Consider the following 24,256-nt stretch of genomic DNA (forward strand, 5'->3'; position numbering starts at 1 on the left):
TACCAGAGCATCTTTGCTCATGTCTGCATGGAAGCTCACATACGTGCATCTTTCTGAAGATTCATGCTTAAATCCACTCAGTCCTTTAAATGATGCTCACAGTTTTCCTTGCTATGGCAGACAGACTAGCCACATAACTTGTTATGATAACTTTGTCTTGATTTAAACTTAAATTGCGTAGTTTAGAAGGATACTAACCTGGCTAAATATCCTAAACAGTGTAGGTCACTGTATAAAACCTTCCCATGAGGATGCTTCTTTTTGTTTTCACCTTCAGATTTTCGGTGTGCAGTACTTTTGTGTGTCAGTGCCTTTCGAGCATCAATAGCAGTAAGACGGATGGAAACCCTTCCCAGCCACTTATCCCTCCACTTTCTATGCTCCCTCCCACCCCACTGCCCCCCTAAAGGGAAAACAAAGAACCCAAAATCCCAGCGTGATGTTCAGGTTTGTGGTTTTATCAGAGAAATCTTGTGTTACATGGCCCTTGGGAATTTTGGAGTTCCTTTTTCATCTAGTCACTTTGGATATTGAACTGTTTGTTTAAAGATTCATTCTCCCCACGTGGTCTTATCAGGCCTGGTTTCTTATAAAATTCCAGGATTATGAGGACTATTGCAGCTATAAAGAGACCTTCCTCAAGGAGTTTACGCTTCGGAGAGGACCTTTAGATACTCCCAGGTTTTTCATTTGTCCTAATTTCATCTCTTCATCAGTGTTCTCCAGTCATTAACCAGTCTAACTGCAGTGGGTGTGCACTTTCTTGTTTCTGTTTTCCATTTGTCAGAACTCTGTTTGTTGTGTCACTATGGAGTGGTGGGAAGAAAGAAGGATTTAATCAGTGATTATGTCATTAATTAAGAAATAGAATTACGTTGAACTCCTCCCATTTTCAAGCTAGGAGCATGGTATGAAAGATGCGTTTACAATATCCTTGATGTTTCCAAATCACTTGGAAAACATAAAAAAAGCTCTATTAGAAATGCATAATTTTTTAAAAAAGTATCAAATATAGTTTGGGTTATGCAGTCAGTTATTCTTTTTACGTTATTTTATCTGGGTGACTTGGGAGTCTTGTTCTTCTTTTCACTGTTTTAGGAAGCATGGCTAACTGCAGAACTGTCAGGTACTTTCAGAATATTGGAATACCATTTATCTGAAAAGAAATCAATTCATAAAGTTGTAGATGAGTACTTCACCACACTACAGGTGTTCTGGGTGAGTCTTTGGGTGCGTGCTCCTTCAGGGCTTGGTGGAAAGAGGCGAGTAAATAAAACAAGAGGCACTGGGTGAGCAGGGGCTTCAGCAAGTCCCCACGTTTTACACAGAGCTTTTCCCAGCAAAAGGAAATAATGTATTGTTTTTTGTATTGTAAGGGGAATACAGAGCACAGAAGTGCTGGATTTTGTCTGGCTCTTTCTGCATTAAATTCTACTTTTAGACAGCTCAAATTGCAGCATACAGAAGTAAGAGCACAAGAGCTGTTTTGTACTGGGAAGTGCCAAGTGCGTGCGAGTTTTTTCTGAAGAGAGGATATGAAATTTAATCAGGGGCCGCCTTCAACATATTTAATTGTATTTGTTTTATAGTGCAACAGTACATACTTCTTCAATTAGCCACATGATAATTTTAGGGTGTACTTATTAACCAGGAAAAAGCAGAATTTTGTATAATGCCAAAGTGTTTTAATATGTTCCCTTCAGTGCTTGCAAACTGATCTGTATATTCTGTCCTGATGGTGTCATCAGGATGACTCAGGTATTGCTCAGGCTTGTGCAGAGAGCCAGCAAAAACCTGATAAAGTTTAAGTGGGATCTCGTGTTCACCATCTGTAAAAGCAGTGAATTTCACCTTTATATTTAAAAACAAACAAACAAGAATGGGAAAAAAAAAAAAAAAAACACTGACAAAGCTTGTCACAGTCTCAGACAGCTGATCACCACAGCACTTTGGGGAAGTGACCGCTTGCTGTTGGACTCTTGTGTTAGGGATGTTGAAGCCAGTGACTTCCCTATACAAAACATCCTCTTTGCTGACTGGTGGTAGCTCAGTCCTGTTCTTCTTGTGTCAGAGCTGTGATTGTTCTAGTTTTGTCAAATTTTCTCTATTCATATCATTAGCTGCCAAGATCAATTACTAATAAACGAAACAAGCTTGGTCACTAAGGTAGTCCAAAAGGCTGATTCACAAAGCACAAAACTCTGTGATAAGGTTTAATCTTCTCCCAAATTCCTGATAAAAGGAACTGTGAGACAAAATTCCCTATCTGGAAGAGACAGCAGTCAGTGAAAAATGCAAAAGGTAACATGAAATCTGCATTTTTGCTTCCATGTGTTCTTTTCATAAATATTTCATTTAAAATATTTTCGTATTTAATAAGTAAAATTAAAATTTAGATGAAAAAACAGAGATGTTTGTATTTGAGAATGGTGCCACATAATGCTAAAAAGGCCTTAATAGCTGTAAAATGATTCTGGACATAATTATAAGGCTTTAAATGGTTTCTTTCAGTTCATACTCAGGCAGAAAGATTCACTAAAATCCACAGGGCTTCTGCTTCTTTATCTGTCAGAGTGAAATTGGAAAGCTCTGTGGTTATTTGCTGATCGAGGTTAACACATTTCGTGCATGTGCTTGTAGGACAAGGTGTTATTTTCTCGTGTTTTCTTTGATTACATAGGAATGAAACTCGGATGGGACCAGGATGAACTCTGGCTAATCCTTGAATACCTCTGCCCTGTGCTGAGAGGCCTATTTTTACTTTGGCCTTTGACTTGCTCTTGAACTTGACGCTGCTTTGGCGACTGCAGAAGGGGAAGGTGGCTGCCCAGGATGCGGGGTGAAAGGGGACGCCTAGTTTGGGGGGGAGAAACACCAAATGCATAAAATGCAATATATTTCTAGTTGGCTAGGTTTGTGTTATGTTAGGGAAACACAAAGTATCGTCTTTTTCTCTGTAATTATGTGGTCTCTACTGTACCTGCAAGGTCTAGAAAATTTCTGGTTAGGAAGTATACACTTACTCGTGTGCCTTGAGAAACTTCTCTTGAAATACGCAGGTGCAAATATGTAGTATAAGTAAAAAGTCACCTATAAATTTGCCTTAACACCATTTCTTTTCTTACGCAATTATCAAATTACTCATAACTGTAGTCTCATTTATTAATCTGTTGAGTCAGATAATTCTACTGATTTATAAGAAGTTATTCCTGAATAACACTGCTGTGACAGAGACCATGTAAATTGCAGCTGAGGATGAAATCGGCAGCTGGGGTGGTAGCTCTGAGAAATAAAACCTTAGGTTTCTTTGGAGATGAATTTTGATGTGGTTGTGACAAGGCAGTCATCCTTCTGTCACTGTTTTCCAGACCTGTTCCAGAGTTTTACCTTTGCTTAACAAAAATAATCTAGGTTGTCTTCTCAGCATGCTTTTTATCTTTTTATCTATCTATCTATCTATCTATCTGTCTGTCTATCTGTCTATATTTATATATACATTTATACTTAAGTTGTGTTAATAAAATAGCAATTAATGCAAGATTTGAAGCGACTGTCAGCTTACATGAGACTCGACAGAGACCTTCACGAAAAGCCTACAGATTGGTAGCCAGAGAAAACTTCCACCTGCAGTCAGTGGGCCATCTGCTAACCTGCAGTCCACAGGTGAATGACCCTGCAGTGGCAAACAAAATCTGTGAAATAGCCTGGTCTTAACTCGAATGGTCTTAAATGGTCTGATCAGAGTCGTAAAGGCGCTGTGTGCCACATAGCCTGCAAGAGGGTTGCGTTTTCAAATCTTAGCTTCTGAGAAATGCAGCTTCTTAAATTTGAACAGTCGTGGTAATTGTCATTACTTTTAGGACACTGAATATTATTTGTTTGCTGGCAAGAATCCCTTGCAACTACTTCTTTATTTTCTCTGGTATTCTTTTCATTGCCAGCACTGGTGGTTAACGTGTTATAACTCAACTCCCACTCTGTGCAGGCTTCCTCCTGTGTTCACCAAGTCTGCTGCCTGCAAAGATGGGAAGTTGATTTTCACAGTTCACACAAAATGCAGGACAGAGGACAAGACCACTGTGTTCTCACACTTCTCTTTTAATTGTGTCATCTAATGATCTATTGAGTTCTTTCCTTTGTGCTAAATATCACCAAAATAATGCGCTTATTTTTTTCCTCTTGGCGATGAGAGTAGACAGTGCAACTTTCTTGCATTGTCCACATAGCTTTTTGTGTGCAAACAATGGGAAAATACCAATAATGTCCCTTTGCACTTTGAAGCTGCAATTCTATGCTAACCTCACTAAATCAAATGTTTGGAGTGGGGAAAAAAAAAAGTCTGCTTATTTGGAAGTTTTATTTTAAAACTATAATCCCAAGAAATTTACACGTAGGTATGGGTTAATTTTCCTAGCAAGGTAATGCTAGAATTTTTTTAAAGTTATTTTTAAAGTTATTTTTATTTTATTTCATTTCAGTGATCACAGTTGAGCCCAGACAACTTTTTAATTACCAGTTATGGTGTAACTAAAGTTCAGTTCAGTTATGGTTTTGGCAGAGCTCTGCAGATCCAAGTTTCTTTATCAGGACTCCTCTTTTTTAAGTTTGCATTTTGGTGCAAATGTGTTGTAGACGATCCATCTGATAACATTAGCTGACGCACAGAAAAACAACAGGCTTTGTTGTTTATTTTTAAGCTATAAATCATTTTCATTTTTAAATTGAAGCAAATGCTAATGTAATGCTTCTGCCATCCTTTGGTTTTGTAAAATACTTGTGTATTAAAGTATTATTTATTTACTAGTGACAGTAAGTCACTAGTAGATAAATACACCATTTACTTTTACGGTTAATCTAGTGCGAGTAGTGTTGAAAAGGACTAGTTTTTAAATTACATGTGCCTGTCATTGTGCTTTCAGGGATAGAAGAATATACTATAATAACTGCAACTGAAAAAAAAACAAAACCTAGTGTAAACTGCTAATGAATGTTGCATGTGATATTCTCTGTGATATTCTCTTTGCACATTACACAGGCAGGTAGTTGGGCTCAGCTATCTGATGTTCCTGCATGGTTCCATTCACTTCATTGTGGTTGTGGGAATAACCCAGGAGTCACTGAAAGAACGATATTTTCAATTTTATTTACACTGCTGTAGTTGTGCTTGACAAATACACAGGTCAGAACCACTGCTGTAATGAAGAAGTTCAAAAGGTAAATTTTAGAGGCCAAGGCGAATGCATAGGTCAGTTTAGGTCAGTTTATCGGTTCCTTTGGGCTGGCTGGCTGTGTTTGCTGGGGGATCAGGATGGGTCATGTCCTGTGCGTGCTACAGACCTGCACCTGGAGCTGTGCACAGCCCGAGGAGCCGCCCACCTGCAAGCAAGCGATGGTGGAAGAGAAATGCTGGGTTGGTTCTCCTGCATCGTGGGCCCATTTTATTTCTATATATATATGTATTACAGAACTATAAGCAAGTTGTATAAGAACTATAAGAACTAAAGGAGAAAGGCACATGAGGGTTGTTCAGCTACACGTCTTCCATAGCTTAGAGGTGGCGTTAATTTGTAGACATCCACTGAGTGGCTTTAAAAAATAAGTACAAAAAAGTGGAAAAAAAAAAAAAAACAACAGTGTTAGCAAATAAACTGAATGGCCACAGCAGGCATCTCTGCGTGTTTCCAGGGGCTGCAGGAAGCTGCACAGCTCAGCGTGTTTCCAGGGGCTGCAGGAAGCTGCACAGCTCAGCCCCTGCTCTGCCCGCTGCGTCCCGTGCCGCACGGAAAGGGGAAGGCTGGGAAGTCCCACGGGCAGGGAAAGCCCCCGCCGGCCCGGTGTGGGCTGGTTTCGTTCCCACTTCTTCAGGTGGGAAGGGCGGTGAGGATGGGGCGCAGCCCCTCTCCCGGCTGGGTGTCACGGCTGGGTGAGCTGCTGCTGCTCTGCGGCGCTGGGCGTGGGGTTTCATCGCCTCGTGCTTATCGGGCACCTCAGCTTGAATATTCCTGTGCCTAACCATCATCTCTGGTGTCAGATTTGATGGAAAAGCTCAAAGCACAACCCACACTGCAATTTCAAAGTCTGTTGCACGCTGTTGTGACGACGCAGGAGAAGACTTTTCGGTCTATTTAAGGCAAATACTTAAAATGTGCTGTGACAGCGTCTGCTTCAATCCTCTGCTGTGGGGACGCTGCACCCTGCCAGCATCTGTCAGATGGAGCAGCCACACCGTGGCCTTCCCACCCCAGCTTGTGGCCAGGAGCTTTCTCAGCCCGAAGGCTGCTGATGTATTTTATTTTTATTTTACTTCCTGGAAGGAAGAGGGGGAGTGAAGAGAAATAAACGCAGACTGTCTCTGGTATATCATTAATCTAGCTGGGAACGTAGAAACCTAGCTCTAGTCCAGAGCTTAACTCTTCCCAAAGGAAAATACAGGAAGGGGATCCCACTGACGGGATGTTGTAGATCAGTTTGATGCCAGCGTGATTGCTTGAGGACGTACAAGTAACACGTGGTGAGCACATCTTTGTGAAAAGCTTCTCTTTAGACAGAATATATTGTGTGCATTTTTGCATGATTATTTGCTGAGCACCGTTAGTTCGGCAGGACACGAGAACCAGAATGTGAAACGAGACAAAAGCAAGCGAGCAGTTGGGATTCGTGTTTCGCAAACGCCTGAAACCGCGAAATAGGTGAACGATCAGAATGGAAAAAAAAATGACAGTGCCGGTAACAAAAAGCTTGGTATTTCCTGCTGGTTGGCTTTTGGCACGTCCCCCTGCAGCCTGGAGGAGCTCGCTGTTTGCCTTCGCTGCACGCCTGCCCTGCATCGCCTGCAGGGATGAGGTGCCTGCTTGCTGGGCATCGCAGCACCAAACCCCGTTGTACAGCTCAGTGTGTGCTTTTGGAGGATGGGCAACAAGCACTGATCTGGGGGCTGATACCTCCATATGTTGGAAATGGCGTGTTTTTTTCAGAAACAGTTACTTTTGATCCACACACCTTAATTTTAGAATGAAAACTAGCTGTGTTTTTCATAAAACCTCTTCTTTCACGCCCTTGAGATTAAAAACATGAAAGTAAAAATGTGACTGTGATTTAAACAACTGAGTAGCTCTGTGTGGCCTCTGTGCATAACACCAGGTTCTTAGTGTATTTGTTAACAGCCCCTGAGCTGATCCTGTGTGCTCCCATGTTACCGTGCAAGCATCTTTTGGGCATTATTTGGAGGGAGAGTGTTGCTGAAGCATCAGCACAGTGGGCTGAAGTTAGATTCTCTCCATTTGAAGGTCTGATACGTCAATCTGTAAAGGCAATTACCATAGGAAGGACGTTATGTACAGTGGAAACAAAAGCTGCAGGTTGGTTGATAGTGTGAGTAATACTTGGCTTTATTTGAATCTATAGAATAACAAACCTCACAAAGGAACTAAAAGCCAAACAAGATGAATTAAAAAATGTGAAGGAAGATCTGCGGTATTTCCAAGAAGAAAAGGAAGCTGCCTATAAGCAATCACAAGTGCTCAGGTAAGAACCCAAACAGAAATGCTGGAGTTGTGGCTCCTGTGGTGTGCAGCCCACTGAGGGGATTCACACTGTACGGTCACCAGAGGTAACCAGAAAACATCACTCCTGATTGCTGATGCTGTTAGCAACAAATTTCACAAATTTCAAATCATTAGTAGCTCTTAAAGCTCTCTCTGTGCCACTTTTAACACAGTGGAGATACAGTATTTCTTACACAGGTTGTCTGTGAGAATTCAGTAAAAGCCTGGATATACAGGATTTACGCAATATTGCTCTGATTTCTCAATAAAAAGTAATTGTACAATTTCATTTTTACATGTAAGTTTAAAATGAACATTTAGAAGGGTGAAATTTCTTACAAATTCAATGTTCAACATACTTCATTCACTGAATTGTTGTAACTCAATATACTATAAAATATCACATAACAGAAAAGTAGTTATCTGGTTTGCAAATAATTAAGATATTTTGTCACGTATATTTGCTTTTAAAAAAGTATTACTGGTATTACTTTTCTGTCTTGCAGAAATACATTGGAGCACCATTGCTCAACTCTGAACAAGGCTGTCTCGCTGTTTCCCTTTATCAGAAGTGAACTAGAAAATATTAAAGAGGTCGTGTCCAGTAATCTAGAGAGCTGGGCTGCCCTGAAAGAAGAAATTTTTGTCCAGATAAAAACTGTTAGCAAAGAAGCTTTGACAGGTAAATTACCATATTGCAATAACTGGTCAAGGTGAAATATTTTTTGGTAGTTGAGTGGACCACCGTAAATTCGAAGGTAAAATCAATTAGATAATTTCTAATTCTAACATTTAATTTGGGCAGAAGCAAAGTAGCACAAAATGTCACGGCACTGTGTGAATGGCATTGAGCTAGTCTGGCTCCTGCAGGATTAGTGTGGGGTGCTGCTCGCTGCGGGCTGACACTGAAGTAATATAAATACCACGAATGCTTGGATATGGAACATAAATAATATAAGTTCTTACTGTGTGTAGATGGGATTGCAGTGCAAAGGCGCAGAGATATTTAATTTGCTGTGTGTTTCCTGCTGCCAGTTTTCTTCACATCTCTTCCCTTGAGCAAGCCACTGGTGTAGGCATTGGGTGGGCTCCAGTACCGGGGCCACCGCAGCGAACAAACCTGCACCTGGCACCTACCGCCTGCCTCCTGCTGTGCCCAAATAACAGCATCTAATCCCCAAATACCGCTCTTTATCCGAGGGGACTTTGGAATTGAAAGGGGCACGGAGCAGCCCATGGGCTGAGAATAATTCGGTTGGCCCACAGCCTGCTTCCTGCTCAGACAAGGGCAGCCTTCAGGAGGAGAGAAGCTGGGAGCAAGTCACAACTGGTGGCTTGCTCAGGAAGGTCGTACCCAGCCCTCGGGCTGGCGGTTGGACTTGAGAGCTCAGATTTATCCTTGAAAACCGTTTTTGCTCTGCCTCGGCTAAGTTTTGCTGAAAAAATTATGCAGTAGTGTAATGACAGACTGCACCATCCAGAGCATCCCAAAAGGCCATGTGTTGGCTTTTGCAGCTTTAATGGTCTTTGGACATAATTTCCATATACGTGCTCCTGTCCCTACAGTTTTTCAGTGTGTTCTGTATTAGCTGATAAACCAGTATTTGGTCTGGGGCTTAGTTTTGTCAGGGTTTTAAGGTAGGCAAAGGAGCAGGTGAGCTGACATCACCCTTTCTGTCCTTGTGAGAAGGACTGTGAGGGCACAGTGGGCAATGTGCATCTCCCAAATCTCTGTGCTGGTGAAACTGGCTGCACCCTGTTGTAAATGCATAGCTTAGGTGACACCTACACACACGGAGTGTCTCAGAAAATAGGCAGCACCATTTTAAATAAGAGCTCCCCAGTTGCCGATTCCTCCTGTGAGATTAGAGGTTGTTTTTAATGTGTTCAGCGTTTGCTTTTCTCACACAAGGAAGAAGTGAGCGGGGCAGCTGTGCCGAGGGGGCTGCATCCCCTGGGGCATCCCCTCGGCCCTACAGAGTGCTCGGGGTGCTCAGGCTGTGGTGGGAAGGTCGCCCTGTGGCGCTCAGCTGCTGTGCCAACAATCGGGTTAAATGTCAGCACCAGTATCTTGCATTTTGATTCATGACTTCATCTCCTAATTAGGCTGAGCACAGAAAGTATCGTGTGTTCCTACGAATTCCTCTCTTCCTGTGTTCTCTGTGTTCTTTCTAGTTAATCAGGAGAGCATGTACATGCCTTTCTGCAGACAGTTTCAGGTTCAAGGAGTTTCATAACATTGCAAAGCATCTTTTTCTTTTACTTTACTGTTATTTGCACCAAGATTTTCAAAGCTTTTCTACATCGGATTTGCAGAAGAAAAATGTTGCATAAAGTGCTACTCCTTATTCCTCAACCAGTTTCCTTAGTTAGTTTGAAAAATACACAACAAGTTATAAATCACTTGTGTGTGTAAATTATTTAGCTTTGGTTAATTAGTGGCAAATAGGAAGAGGTATAAGAAGTTAAAATCTTTGGGAATTTACATCATTTAGTCTAACAGTAAGTCAATGTAAGTGTCAAGCACTTAGACAAGATAGTAGATAATGAAAATGTAATTTAAATTTTGCACCTGGGCAATATAAAAATACGTAACAGCTGATGTAATGGTATAATTAGGCTTCATCTAACGAGAATTGTCATCACTAATATAAAAAAAAGTGATATAAGTTCTTTGGACAACTGAACGTTTAGGTCTGTAGTTGGAGAGGGCATAGGAAAGAATTGCAACTATGGGAAATGTTAAAGGGCACTCATCGAGCTAAGCTAAGGTCAGGAAACATTGCAAAAATGTAAGAGATCCACTATTCCCACCCCAATTTCCTTACATACCTTGCAGTGAAAACTACCTGGGAAGCTCCCAGGGGACTGCTGCTTTTCCAAGTTGAAGGGCTGATGAAAGCTAGAGTGAAAAAAACTGCCTTTAGTGTAATGGATTGCTTTAACAGCAGAAAGGAGAACATAATTTGTAATACACATGCCCAAACATCTTCTGAACCTAAAGTTTCACACTGAGCTTTAGCAGAAGCTAACCCCTTTGAGATATCTTCTCAAATTAATTTCAAAACGAACTTGCAAATGTTTTTGTATGCCAGCAATGTTTTGTGTCTCTCCTCAAGATAAAGTCTGGGTTCAAGTATTTGTCACCCGTGGTTATTTCATTTGGAATATATATATTCTAATTTGATATTATGATCTTAGAGGAAATATGTATTATTGCTTAGAATAAAATTTGTATGCTTGCCAGTCATATCTGTTTGGCTCAGCACAGGTTACCCATGTGAAGATTTGTTGCACAGGGTGCTTTCTTTGGCCCTCTGCTCTCAGCAGGAATGTTCCTTATGTCGGTGGCTTACACTGACCCCTGCCCAAACTAGGGTTACTGAAATCCCGAGGTCTTAATTCAGGCGAGTTGCTTTTTAATGAAGAAAGTAAATTTGACAGCAGGCTATATGATTTTTTTCTCCTCAGAAATACCCAAATTGAATCAGAGGTTAGCAAAATCCCAGAGAGAGAATGAGAGTCTTCAGGAAAAGGTGAAACATCTGACGCTGGTGGCTGACACGGTGGAGCTGAAAACTCAACAGCTTCAAACTTCTCTTCAGCAAGGGAACGAGCTACAAAGCAGGTGCCGTGAACTACAAAAGGAAACATTAGGTAAGAGAATTTTGATTTTCCAATCAAATTTCCAAATAAAATGAAATGCAAAAATATTTAATGTGTTTAAGTTCTGGCTGTTACTGTGAGTGCGCTCAACAGCAGAACTCAGGCCCTGATAAAGCTTGGATGGTGCACGGCCAGGAAGACAGCATGTCAGTCTGAAGCCTGTTACCCTGTTGGAAACACAAGGTAGTTTTGAATAAGAAATAAAATTAAGGAAGGGAGGAAAATAATGCAGATGGTGGGAATACTGTTATGCTGTTACCTGTCAATATGTAAAACATCAGGGAGGTGCTCTCACTTTGATTGGGAAGGCCAAGCTGATCTATCAGCATCAGAACTGATGAATGTTAGCCTAAGCTAGTCTCTTTTCTCCTAGATCTGTTGAACTTGAATCTGCCTAATGATTTGCCCTTGATAGTTTGTCTCAAGAATGGAGGGTCCTCTTGAAAACTGTAAGAGAAGTGGTAGCACTCGGAATTACAGCATCTTGTGGGCTTTGTTGAGACAATGACTCATTACAAGAAGATTCTTGTGTATTTATGTTAGTATCTTTTGAATCTGTTGTCTTTATAGATCAGGATTGTGTTCGTGGTGCTGGCTCAGAGACATTTTAAGACATTGAGAACATATAGAGGTTGTGCTGTTCCACACATGGCTTTGAGTCATCAAATTGGCACTGTAATTACCTCGCTGCCTTATGCACAGTATGTAATTTCAAATCTAAAGCAGTAGCTCTCGGTGCTAGTCATGATAAAGGAATTTCACTGATCCTTCAATAGCAGTGATAATATCAAACGTGAAACTGAAGAGGGGAAGAGCGCAGTGACTGTGGAGGACTCATCACCCAATGAGTTAGCAAGCCAGATTGCTGAGGGCAGGCTTCATTTCTGTCACTGGATAACAATACTGATAGGAAAGCTTCAGATCTGAATGCCAGATATGAGCAGATATCTGAGCAGATGTGAGCAGATAACTTTACAGCCTTCTCCAGGCACCATCCACACAAGAAATAACTTTTATATATCTTCCTTTTTTTGTGGTATTTATTCACAGAACTGACTTCAAATGAGTACACAATCAGTTAGACTTGGCTCTGAGAAGCTTCTTCTCTGTGGACTGTTCACAGTGTGCTGTTTTGTCTGTTTTTTTGGGGGAGCTACGGAAGTGAACATAGTGATCCAGTGTCTCAGGATCTTGTCCGTGACGTTTTCTGGTAGGCTCATTGTCTGATCAGAGCTACATCCTGTTTCTTAATCCTCTCTTCAGAGTAAACTCTGGCAGGCAGGCAGGATCTGGGGGGAGGGCTGCCTTAAAAGTGTTTAATTGTCAGTAATTAGTCACAGCAGCTCATTCTGAAGATTTAATTAGGTTGGAAGAAAGGCATCAATTTTATTTCAATTTCATTTTTCAGGAGAATCTTGAACACAGTGAACACATCTCAGAAAATGTGTACCTTTTTTTTTGGCTTATGTGTAAAATCACTAGGTGAGATTTGAAGAAAGCATGAAATAAAATACTGGGAGTGCATAAATGGTAACTGCTGTGTTGTTTTTCTCAAGAAAAGTAACCGATATTATCTGTACACACGCATATATATATATATAATATTATGTGTCTGAGATAAGTGCTTGGGTTTAAAAAAATAAATAAACCAAAACCCGAAATAAGTTCAAGATAACATCACTTAAAAAGATAGAATTGAAGGCTTTAAGTAGTTACATAGGTTTACCGAATCAAGTTGCTTGCCCCAAGAGCGTAAGGTCGCCTGTGACTGCTTATGTTCTACTTGAAACTATTTAGAAAAAAATGCTCAAAATGCATTCATTTCTATAGAAGAGACAAGTGTGTTTCTTCTCCATTAAGAGATTTATGTTTTATCAAAATAATCTGTGTACATGTCTAGCTGCCAGGTTTGACTATTACAAAACCACAGTCTAAAACTTGGAAGTTGTATACTTCAGAATTCCTTTTTTTTTTCTTCTTCCTTTTTTTTTTTTTTCTTAATATGTTTTTCTGTCCATATATATTCTGAAGAAACCGCAGAGATTGAGCTCAGAGGCTCTCGCAGTACTGGAAATTGCTCGAGCAGGCAGTATCACTGAAAAGATAGCCAAGGTGACTGGCTCAAAAATAGCACCAGAGTTGCAGATCCTGCAATAAGACTCACAGCAGTGATTTATTAAGTTGATTAAAGCTTTTCTTTCTCTACTAAAAGGGTAGCGTGGATGGAAGGTTTGTTTGGTCCTTAGTGTGGTCTTGTGCCATGTAAGGAAAACGTCCTGACGTGCATTAGTACAGCAGTCTGGGTGTTCTACTGAAGTGCTGAGAAATTGCAGTTATTTACAAGCCAGCTTGAGGGTGGTTGGCCCCAGTACTCTGTACAGAGTCTGGGCACCACTGCTTTGGTCCCTGGTTGCTGCCTGATGGAGTAGGGTCATGTTTTGGTCACATTGTTGTGTTTTCTAAGTAGCAGTGGATACAGAAGGCTTGTTTTGCCCTAATACCTGACTTTCTTCTGCGTTCAATATAACCACCAAACTTATTTTCACTTCCTTTTTAGGAATAACTTATCCCCTAACTTTGTATAAATAAGCACAAATAACGGTACCTCGTAAAGCAGTTACAGACCGTTTATTACTTGTCTTTCTCTAGAAACCTGAGTGGGTGTGCGAACTGACTGCCTTGAGGAAAACATAATTACGTTCGACATGCGTTTTTCAGGTGCAAAAATTAGTTGAAATAAAATAATCTCAGTGCAGAAATAGCTCCTTCTCAAGTGCACTTTGACATTCCACTTGTGTTAAAATGCCTTTTAATTCTCTGTACAAAATAAGAAACTCGTGGGCGGCACGAGTTAAATTGCCACTGGAGCCGTGCAGCCCATTGTAGTTCCTTCCTCAGGGTAAGCACTGAGAACGCTCCTGCTTACATTGCTCAGGACTGAAGATCTTGCCTTTTGTAAGGTGCCACATTCAATCTATCTCAGATAATCTCACACGTTGCTGAGTGAAGTGGCTGTGTGTGAGAGCTCGGTAGTACACATGCATTCTTGGGAGCTGCAGTGTCGGCACTCGCTGCTGCTGGAGGAAGTCTAAAGCCCGTTTAATTCATCGTCCTGTCCTTGCCACTGAAAACGGCGTGGTTCAAAGGAAGGTACAGGAACTCTACAGCAGCAGTTATGAGATAATCTGTCATCCTTACGTGTCTCATCCTGATCTAGGAGCTCATTGAATCTAATAAGACAATCTGTTAAGCTTTGAAATATGTGGCTTAATATCTTTACATAAGGCATATCGTCACATTTACTCTGGTATGACAATTACCCAGGGTTATCATTAGAGTTCCCCTTTCAGTTTTGTAAAGCTGTGTACTTCACGGGTTCCTGTAAATAAAGAGTTCCACTGGTTGTTTACATGCACTGGAGAAATACATTTTCTTGCTTAGTTTTCCCACATTTTAACTCCATGGAGAGTCACCTTATTCTTGTGTTAGAAAATGAGAGGAAGTTGTTCACAGTCAACTTCTTTTAGGTTAACCAGCGTGTAATATATTTTTGTGATACTTGCATGGCTTTATGACCCATACTCTCGGAAATCTGAAGTTAGTTCCTTATGTTAGTACACTGCACCAAAACGTCACACCAAGCAGTTATGGTTCTGTTCTAGCTTTTTGTCTTTAATATGCATAACATCGTACGTTAACTGTAGGATATCTATGCCACATCACGAGCAGGTTCAGACTGGCTCACACAGGGCACCTCTACTTGTGCTGAAAAAAAATGATCTTTAAGCTTACAAAGAAGTTTCTGTTCTAGAGGCCCTATTGTACTCTGTGGATTTTTTTTTTAAATATTGTTGTATAAGTCTACCAAGATTGCTCAACAATTCCTAATAAAAGATCATTGTTTTCAGTTGCTTGGAGTATTACCAAACTTAACTAATCAATGATTTTTGAATAGTCGTTGCACAAAATGATCATAGCTTTCACAAGGGTAAGATGGGTGGAAATGTCATTGGATTTTATGTTTCAGTCTTACTATGCAAAAACTTTGTTGAAGAACCCTTGGACCTTCAGTTCCTTGAGAAAGGACTTTGAGCTGGGGGGTTTGACGGTATTCTTGACGCAGAGGGCCATGTTGAACTGATGTCTAAGCCTCTGACAGCATTAAATATCTATTTATTTCTGTGGTGGCCAAACTCTGGTGTTCTGGCCCCAGAAGACCGGGCTGAGCGATTCTTTCCCACGTGTTGCATGTCACTGTGGTGCTGGGCAGCGGGACTGAAAGCAAGGAGGGATGCGATGGAGACCAGCGAGGAGCAGGAGTGAAGAGGTTGGGGTGTCGTGATGGGGAGCCCAGGGAACTGTCCCGTCAGTAAGCCAGGGAGCACACACTGAGCAGGGAGATGCAGGTCTCGAGTAGCTGGATTCTTGGATCTTGCAGCAAGAAAACAGTATACTGCTATATCCTGAGTGACTGTTTGGTAACGTGTAGTTATAAAGCATGAAAAAGCCATCTGGTATTAATTTTTTGTTCATCTTAAGCACTCGCCACAGTCACTAATGCAGGGTTTGTGCGTATCGTGCGTGCATCCTAGATGGCAGCATGGTCAGAGCCATTTCCCTTTCGGTTTGAGACCTGCAGTCTGCTGCCCTGCTCTCCTGAGTCATCCCCGGACATCCCCAGTTCACAGAAGGAAACTGGAGCCATGTCCTAACAGAAGTAAGTTGATCTGAGTAGGATAGCCGTGCTGCCTGGGAGGAGGGTGCTGTCAGCAGGACGTGCTGAGCAGCTGAGGGGCTGCTTCCCCAGGCTTCGTGTCGTGCAGCGAGGAGGCAGCTACCAGATGCTGTGTGGTTTAACGCAGCAGGTACAGGGGGAAAAGTGAAAGAGCTTTTCCTTTTTCCCCTCTGGCCTCGCTCCAGCTGAACCTCACGGCTGACATGTTCTGTTGCATTGTGTATCCTCAGCTGAGTAACAGCCCCCACGCACTTCACTGAGACTTCAGATTTTAGTTTCTGTTCCTCTATTGCCAGTGAGCCGCGGGAGGGAGGGCAGCAGGGAGGGGAACACGCAGAGCAGGCTTTTGCTGGGGGCTGGGGTTTCGCTGGAGCAGATCCGAGATGCCAACAGCAGCAGGGCTGCAAGCCAGCCCCTTCTCCACCCGGACACACGGCTCCCTTCCACCTGCAGCCCATCACCGGGAGCTGATCACGTTCTGTCAAGTGAAATTTCTGATGTAATATGCCCCCTTTGTCTGCTTCTGATTAAAATTTTTACTCTGTCCCCGTAAATCCCGTAGCTTTATACCTGTATTGGCACTGCCGGTGGATTTTGTTTCTAGGTTTTTGAGTTTCATACTCCGTATTTATCATCTGAGGAGCTGCACGTTGTGGTTTCTGTAATGATGGAGCTGAATCCCCGTCTGATGGCTGGCTGGCAGCGACTGTAATTGCTACCACCTATGCGACCTTGTGAGCGTGCCTCCTTTGGCCTTTATGTCTTCCATCCTGCCTCTGGGTGCCTCTGGGAATAAGGAGAGCTCACAGAACTTTCTTCCAAGCTTTATTAACCAGATTTGGGTATCTTCAAAAAAGCTTGTTGCCCTCTGTAGGAAATTGCAGAGTAGAGATATCAATCAGCCGCCCAGGCGGTGGGTACCGCGTCTCGGGGCAGAATGTAAACTTACCGCTAACTCTCCCTGAGCTCCTCCCCACAAAAAGAGAAAAAGATTCCTTTCATCCAGACCCCTTCTCCAAGTTAATGCGGGGAGGACATTTATGATTAATCTCTCCGCAGTTACACTGCTCGTGGAAGTCGACTCTTATTATAGGCTGCTGGAGATTCCTGGTTTTGATGAGAGACAAACTGGGATTTATTGAACTAAGTTGGCATTTCTCACTTGGGTGTAACACCAGTGAAAGTAAAGACATAACGCTTGAAAGAAAAAGCCTGAAATGTTAGAATATTTTGAAAAAGCTCTATCCATGTTTACATCTTCATTAAAACTTTTCCACTGTTAACATTGATAGGAGACAGAACCAAGAGCTGCCATCCAAATTTTTGTGATAAAAATAAAGCAACTGCTTGTTTTTTTCTTCTTTCCTACTTCAGAAGAATATTTCAGAAGCTGCTTGTCTGTGTATATAAAGAACCTTGAAAACTTAGTGCTGTGCAGAGGTACTGCTTCTCCCAAGCAGCCTGGAAAGTGCACTATTGTGTGATCTCTCCTGCTCACTCTCTTTTTGAGTGTGTTTCTAGAGAAGAGGGGCTAACAAAAGAAGGGTACACACTGGGTTCACTTTAAAGTTATCTCAGCAGTTAGTGCGACTACGGATTCTCCAGCATCTCAGCAGCATAACACTTGAGCAAGAGGGTCACCGTGACCGCTGCTCGTATTGCTGTGCTGTTTGACTCACTATTTACTTATTTTGCCTATGTCAGGTTTCGTTTTCAAACTGTGTATGATACAAACTTGAAATAGCAGGCGTTTTCTGGAGAAAAACATAAATACAATGTCATATGTGGAATAATTCATACTGAAAAGTATTAATGAGCTAAGATCCCAGCTAAGCATGTCAATGTGTTACGTGAGGCATTATTTTTAATTTTTAATAGTAACAAAATATATTAGTTACTTAATAATAAATCAGTTATTAATAAGCAATAAAATGTGGATATGTAGGACTTTTCAAGGCAAAAAGACTGTGAGCTCAGGCATTTTTCTTCCACACTTTCTGAATTGCTCAGTAACCCACAAATCCATACGCAGTTGAAGAGGTCTGTCTATACAGAGCACATTACTGGATAGGGGTAATAAAGCTGGATGACTCGGCGATGATAAAAATCTGTTTCTCTTTCCTTTTGAAATAGAAAGCGTGATTTTATTCATGAATCAAAAATAAAATACAATGCTATCTTACCATTGTATTAAAATAAACTAGTAGGAACAAACAACACATTTTTATTGTCTCAGTTGATCTTAGTGAAAATCAGTTCCAGTTAGTAGGTTTACACCACGTAGTCAGTGTGTATGAGATCAGCCTGATTTAGAGGGTCCATGGCTTTTGGTTTTCTTTTTCTCTTTTTCTTTTTTTTTTTCTCCCACAAACTACTGAAGCTAATATCCCTTTTTGGTTTAGTACTGAAGTAGTTCTGTGCTCCAAACAAACAAACAAAACACGCAAAACCACAAACAACCTGGATATATTATGTGTTTTGAAAGGGTTTTCCTTTCTACAACCAACATTATGAGGATTCTTGTTTTGTATATTTTTGGCAAATTGTAAATTATTGCATGTTTCGTATGATAGCAGTCATTTGCAAGAGCTGAAACTAAACCTTAGTTTCTACTATTTCTTCTTGGTTCTCCTGCTTCTCGTGACTTTATGAAAATTACCTTCATGAGTTATATTGTGCTGAAGAGGTGATTCGATTGCTGATCTCATTCCACTTTTCAGAGTCGTGATGCATCATCTGGTTAGCTAGAGATGACGGGACTTGAAGAATTCTCAGCTAAGGGCAAAGTCTGGTGAATAATTGTCTAATCAAATAGACTGAAAAAAAATAAAGAAAAAAAAAAGATAATGCCATGTGATAGTGTCATTGTCTATATTCCTGGGCTTAGGAGCAGTGGAGGAGCTGCAATAGCACATGCTCCTAAAAGATAGGAGCTAGTATCCCTGCTGTCATTTTTATTGCCAGCCAAATCCTTTCCTTCACTTAATCACAGATAGAGAATATTTTTTCTTCACAAAGCCATTGCATAACCCATTTATAGTTGCAGATTTACCTCTGTATGGATTTAAATTGCTGGCTGTGCACATGAAATCTGTCTCTTAAGGCTTTTGATGCTACTGCTTGATAGTCTATTTAAGTTACTAAATATAAACTTAGCAGTGGTCTGCTGACATAATAAGACTAATGAGAGATGATAGAAAAATGCAGGCAGCTGTAGGAGTAGCAGGGAAGTTTAAGTGGGGAATGTTAACACTCCTCGTGGAAAGGAGGAGCGGTATTTTCATGTACATGAAGTGTCTCCAACAGCACTTTAAAGACTGCTTTGAAAATCCAAAGAGAGAATAGTTTCCTGTAGTTCTAGGTAGGCTGCAGTTCAAGTATCCCCTATTCATGCCACAAGTACTGTTGAAATATTTTTCTATTAATTCCAGCTGCGATACTAAGAATTTGAAGGGCCGGAGCTGGGGAATGCAGTTTGGCGTTTGAACAGGCTGTGACAAGCGGGTTAGACCAAGCAATGGCTCATTAGTGCTTTTCAGCAGTCTTTTGAAATGGAAGAGGAAATACATGACTGTGATGGAAGGAACAGCGTCCTCTGCTCTCCAGCGAGGTGTCTGGATCGTGATGTGCTGGAACATGGTTTCCTTACAGAAGAAGGGCCGCTCTTCACTCCTGCTTCAGGAAAAGCAGGAGCCCTCGTTGAAGGAAATCTATTGATCGCATTTTGTTTCATCTGCGTGGCCTAAGCACTGACAAAAATCCATCTCCAAGGAATTACTGTCAGAACTCTTCTTACCTTCAGTTCTCTTAGCCACTAGGTAAGGAACTCAGTGTCTAGGCTCAGTTTTGAGACATAGGAGAAGGTCTGTGGGAACAATTCTGACTTGCACCCAATTACCTCGGGTATGAAAGGGCAGGAATGTATGCAGAAACTCGGGGTTAAGGGGCGAATCCTTTGAGACGTTCAGCAAATACCATCTAGGCAGTGTCTGCCTCCAGAAGCGTGTCTGATGTGACACTGGTTAATGTGTCCTGTGGAGCGGGACGGAGAGGGAGCAGGGCGTGTTGAGATAGCATTGTCTCTGGAAATAAGCACATCATAAGGCCTTGGAAAAGACTACCATTGCCTTTGTGGTTTGTTCTTTTCAGGGCACTGAGCGATGCTATATTTGTACAGTGAAAAAATGAGACTCTGGTCCCTTCTCTTGCTTTCTTTATGCTCGTTTTATACGGGAACATGAAAGAGCTGATGTGCTAGTTCAGATCAGATGTCCAGAAAGCCCACTCCTGGCAGCGGTCAGGAACATATGCGTAGGCAGATAAGAACCAGGCACTCCTCTTCTGGCACATCCTCCCCGTTCCTGGCAGCTTTTAATGATTTAGAGCCTTCCTGGTGGCACTGGTCAGGCCTCCAGAAGGGATGTCAATCTACAGGGCTGGAGCCTGTCCCTCTGCTCTTTCCAGACAGGCTTGTGCTTGTGAACCTGTCAGGCAAAGTACTTTATTGTCCATACAAAAAAAATATTTTTTTTTAGAGAACATAGTACATGAAATACTATAAATAAAAGCAAATAGTTCTGTACTGTGCAGGCAAGGACTTTGGGTATTTAGTTCTCTTCTTTGTTTTCCTTAAAAAATATAAAGTGAGGTGAATTGGTCTGACAGTAATTTTTCATGTATGTATTTCATATTTAACTCACAGCTTCTCTACTATGTGTAGTAAATAAATGCACTTAAGATATCTGTAAAGTGTACATCCTAATTTGCTGTACCATTTATATTCTAAGAAAAAGTAAGTATTAAACCCTTTCTGACACAAGTGATCAGCCAGTATTCGGGGCCTAATAGGTTGCTACAGGGAGCAGACCGTGTGATTAATTCAGGCAGTTCGGTGTGATTCTGTTTGTCGCTGAAGAAAACCTGCACACTGGAGGAATTCAGCGGCAGGGGCTGGGCTCCAGCCACCTCCAGTCTCAACCACTTTCTCCGTTCCCAGACAGTTCCTCGCTGTCTCTTCCTGCCGGTCTCTGTAATGTCACCGAGCAGCACGTGCCCTGCTCCCTTTCTCCCCAGTTCTCTTAGGACAATATTGAGGCTCCTGCTCTTGAGCTCTTGTTCCACCCATCCGTGCCCGACAGCTGAACTGCTGCTCGCTGCTCCCGATGAGGGACATTTCTCACGGCCAGCACCCTCGGGGAGGTTTCAGTCAGTCCCCAGCACAACAAATATTATCTTGGTCTCAGACAGCCAGGGAGTGGCTCACGGAGTACTTGCATTCAGGAGGATTTGGGCCAAGTCTCTGAAACAGATTAGTCGTAAAATTAGATTAATCAGACAAAGGAAGCCATATCCTGGTATCGTGGGGAGAGCTGGGCTTGTCTGTAAGTGCCCAAAGGGGAGGTAGGAGCATAGGAAGGGGCGTACGGCACGGCAAGGGACATCGGCTGCAGCCTGGGGCTTCAGGCTGGGCGTCAGGAGCAGCTTTGTCAGCAGAGCACAGCACGGGCAGAGGCTGCCAGGGGCTGGGGGAGCTTCCATCCCCAGAGCTCGGCAAGACCTGGCTGGATAAACCCTCAGGCCATCTCTGCTGGCTTTGTCAGCAGCAGGCCGCACCAGCAGCCTCCAGAGGTCCCTCCCAGGCTGAGCCTGGCTGAGTCACGCTGAGAACATGGTGAGGCTTGGTAAGAACAAAAATGCTTCAATCTGCGATACCTGCAGCTCGCTGCTGGTACGTGTGTGGGTATTTCTGGTCAGCAGGACTCGAGGGCAGCATGTGCAGCCTACACAGCCTTTCCGCTTCTCAGGGAGCGTGAAGGGGGCTGCCCCAGCAGGTCTTTCTCATCGGTGACCAGTATAATGAGTCAGAGCTTGTTGTCTTTAAACCAAAATATCTTGCCAGTTTCTTCCCCAAAGCAAGCTTAGATGAAGGGAAAACAAAACTACTTTTTCCCTGTGCTGTTTTTATGTACTGTAGTGCAGTGATGTGGTGAAAAGCGGCAGTCGCGCTCGTTTTGGTACAACTTGTCTGTTCCCGGACGGGCAGTGGGAAAGGGGCTGTATTTCTGAAACAGGGGGCAGAAAAACTTCGTAGGCATGCATTTATTCTGAGGTAGGCACAGTCATTTTAGACCAGAGACTTGGCGGTGCGGGGTACATTCATACCGTGACCAGCACTGAGGTAGAGCTGAGCTGTGAGTTTCTGCCCGCCAGCCCCTGAGCTGAGCTGGTGCTGCTACGGCAGAAGGGGCTCCAGCCGTCCCTGGGGTCTGCGTGTCTACAGCAATGGGTTTGTGTGGTGCCCGGGGGCCTCTCCAGAAACTGCATTACTGGCAGGTAGTCTTCCTTTTCTCACATGTGCAGAAGGCACTGAGCTTTTATTTAGATGAAACCAAAGCTTTCAGAAAGTATCTTGGATTATATTTTTTTTTAGCAAGATTTGCAGGAAAAGTAGAAAATTACATAGCTTCATCATGCATGCTTCTGAACTGATATCATTGTGAATCTGTTACAAATTAGCCGGAAAATTGATGGCTTCCAGAGTGGCTGCTTACCCAACGTGGGTGTAGTTCACAATGGGTGGTTGTCTTGTTGTCTTTTTCTTTCTTCCTTTCCTTTTTTTTTTTTTTTTCTCTGAAGACTTTACTAATTGTTGCTATTTGCAAACCAGAAACTGGGACCTTCACTGAACACTGTGCCATTGGAAAGGACGCAAACTGGGTGGCTAAATTTCTTAAACCCATTTCTAGGCAGACTCCATGCTCTGTGTTCTGAACTGTGGACTGTATGTCTTGGAATTTGCCTGAACAGGAGGAAACAGCGACCAGCTGTGGTTCTTCAAGGTGCCTTTTCTTTGTGCATCTTCCATGCTGTGCCTCCTTGGTCTCTGTCTGTATCACAGCAGAGCCTCCCCTCATGGAGAATATGATACTGCTGAAATGCAGAGGTGGAGGTGAGGCGCCCTCTCCTCTCATCCACCTTTTTTACCTGCTTGAAGGCAGGGCTGGCTGCACATGCTGCCCGAAAGGCTACTGTTGACTCAAAACCTCTGCCGCCAGAGAACAAAAAGGTTCAAGAGCCACAGCTGGCCTCAAGGATGGGCCCCAGAGAACCTTCCTTGCTCTGTTATTTCATGAAATAGGCATCTAGTCAACTAAGAAGGTCTCTAATTATTACATTTTTGAAAGAAATGTTCATAGAAAAGAGTAAAGTTTTGTTAAAAGGTTAGTTTTTCTCTGATAAATACAGTGAGGTCGTGTCTTGGTCAAAAGACTTGCTACACTGAATTTCTGAATCTTTTTTCCCCTCCCATAATGAATAGTTTAAAAAAAAAAAAAAAGGAACAAAACAAACGCTAACAGTTCTTTAAAAGGAGGGACTAATGACAGTAAGAACAATCAAACTATTTTCTAAGGTTTCACCTACTAGCCAGTAAAAGCTGTCTTCTGGAGTATGCTGGCTGGTGTCTGGAAGGTGGCTAGTATACACCTAAGAATTCACAACACCAAACTGCTTTTGATGCTGTGAAAAATTACTCTGGAACTAAGATTGGTGTCTGTGGTAAGATGTAACGTGAATCACAAGGATAGATAATGTTAAACACAAACAATACTGAGATGTATTTGGACTGAAGATTCTTCAAAATGTGATGCTACTTAAAATGTTAAAACGAGTATCAATACTACAACGCAGGAATGCTTTTTGTTCTGTGTTTTACAATAAGCTTTATTTTCCTTACTAGAGAATGCTTTTACAGAAGTATTTGAATTATAGTGTTTTCTTTATTCAGTAAGTTTTCAGCTGAAGTTTCCATTTGTGTTACCATTCCCCATGTTAGTTTCCTCAGTTTTCCTGTGTCCTTCAAACTCGGTAGAAGTCTGTGTTCCATAGTCCCTGTGGGTGTGGGTCTGGTCCCTCAGACTTTCTACTAACAGCTCCTGTTGACTTTGGTGGGAACTCTCTCTAGAGAAGACTTGCAGAAACCAGCTGTATAATTGAATCCATTTATTCCCTCATGAGAAACTCCCGTCCAATGCTCAGTCATTATGAAAACTTCTCTAAACAAATTGAGTACAAGAAGAAACAGAGCTGAAAGACCACCCAAAGTACCAGAACCAAAATAACCATTATCCTTTTCCTTTTTTCTCGACTTGTGTCCATACTCTCACATCTAGGAAGAGGAGGGGAAAAACACACACAAAAAACAGTTGTTTATAATTGCTCAAAATGTTCTATAATCACAGAATTAAAAAAAAAAATAATCATCAAGATCAGATGTTTATGAAAAGCTGCTCTGTAGCAGCCACCCCCATGC

The 24,256-nt window shown here is 42.1% G+C and overlaps 1 protein-coding gene and 1 long non-coding RNA gene across 10 annotated transcripts in view; both read left to right on the plus strand.

Annotated features, from left to right (window-relative positions):
- LEKR1 (leucine, glutamate and lysine rich 1) overlaps positions 1-24,256 on the plus strand; it is a 51,175-nt gene that overhangs the window by 10,159 nt on the left and 16,760 nt on the right. For all 9 annotated transcript variants that reach the window (XM_068692677.1, XM_068692672.1, XM_068692673.1 and 6 more), the window contains 3 exons: positions 7,405-7,524; positions 8,051-8,226; positions 11,016-11,201. In XM_068692677.1, coding sequence (XP_068548778.1) covers positions 7,405-7,524; positions 8,051-8,226; positions 11,016-11,201 — 482 coding nt within the window. The remainder of the gene's footprint in view (positions 1-7,404; positions 7,525-8,050; positions 8,227-11,015; positions 11,202-24,256) is intronic.
- Positions 15,814-18,387, plus strand: LOC137861364 (uncharacterized). The gene is made up of 2 exons (XR_011099562.1): positions 15,814-15,927; positions 16,550-18,387. It is a non-coding gene; the product is annotated as an uncharacterized lncRNA (long non-coding RNA).

Source organism: Anas acuta, chromosome 9, assembly GCF_963932015.1.
Source record: "Anas acuta chromosome 9, bAnaAcu1.1, whole genome shotgun sequence".
Taxonomy (NCBI): Eukaryota; Metazoa; Chordata; class Aves; order Anseriformes; family Anatidae; genus Anas; species Anas acuta.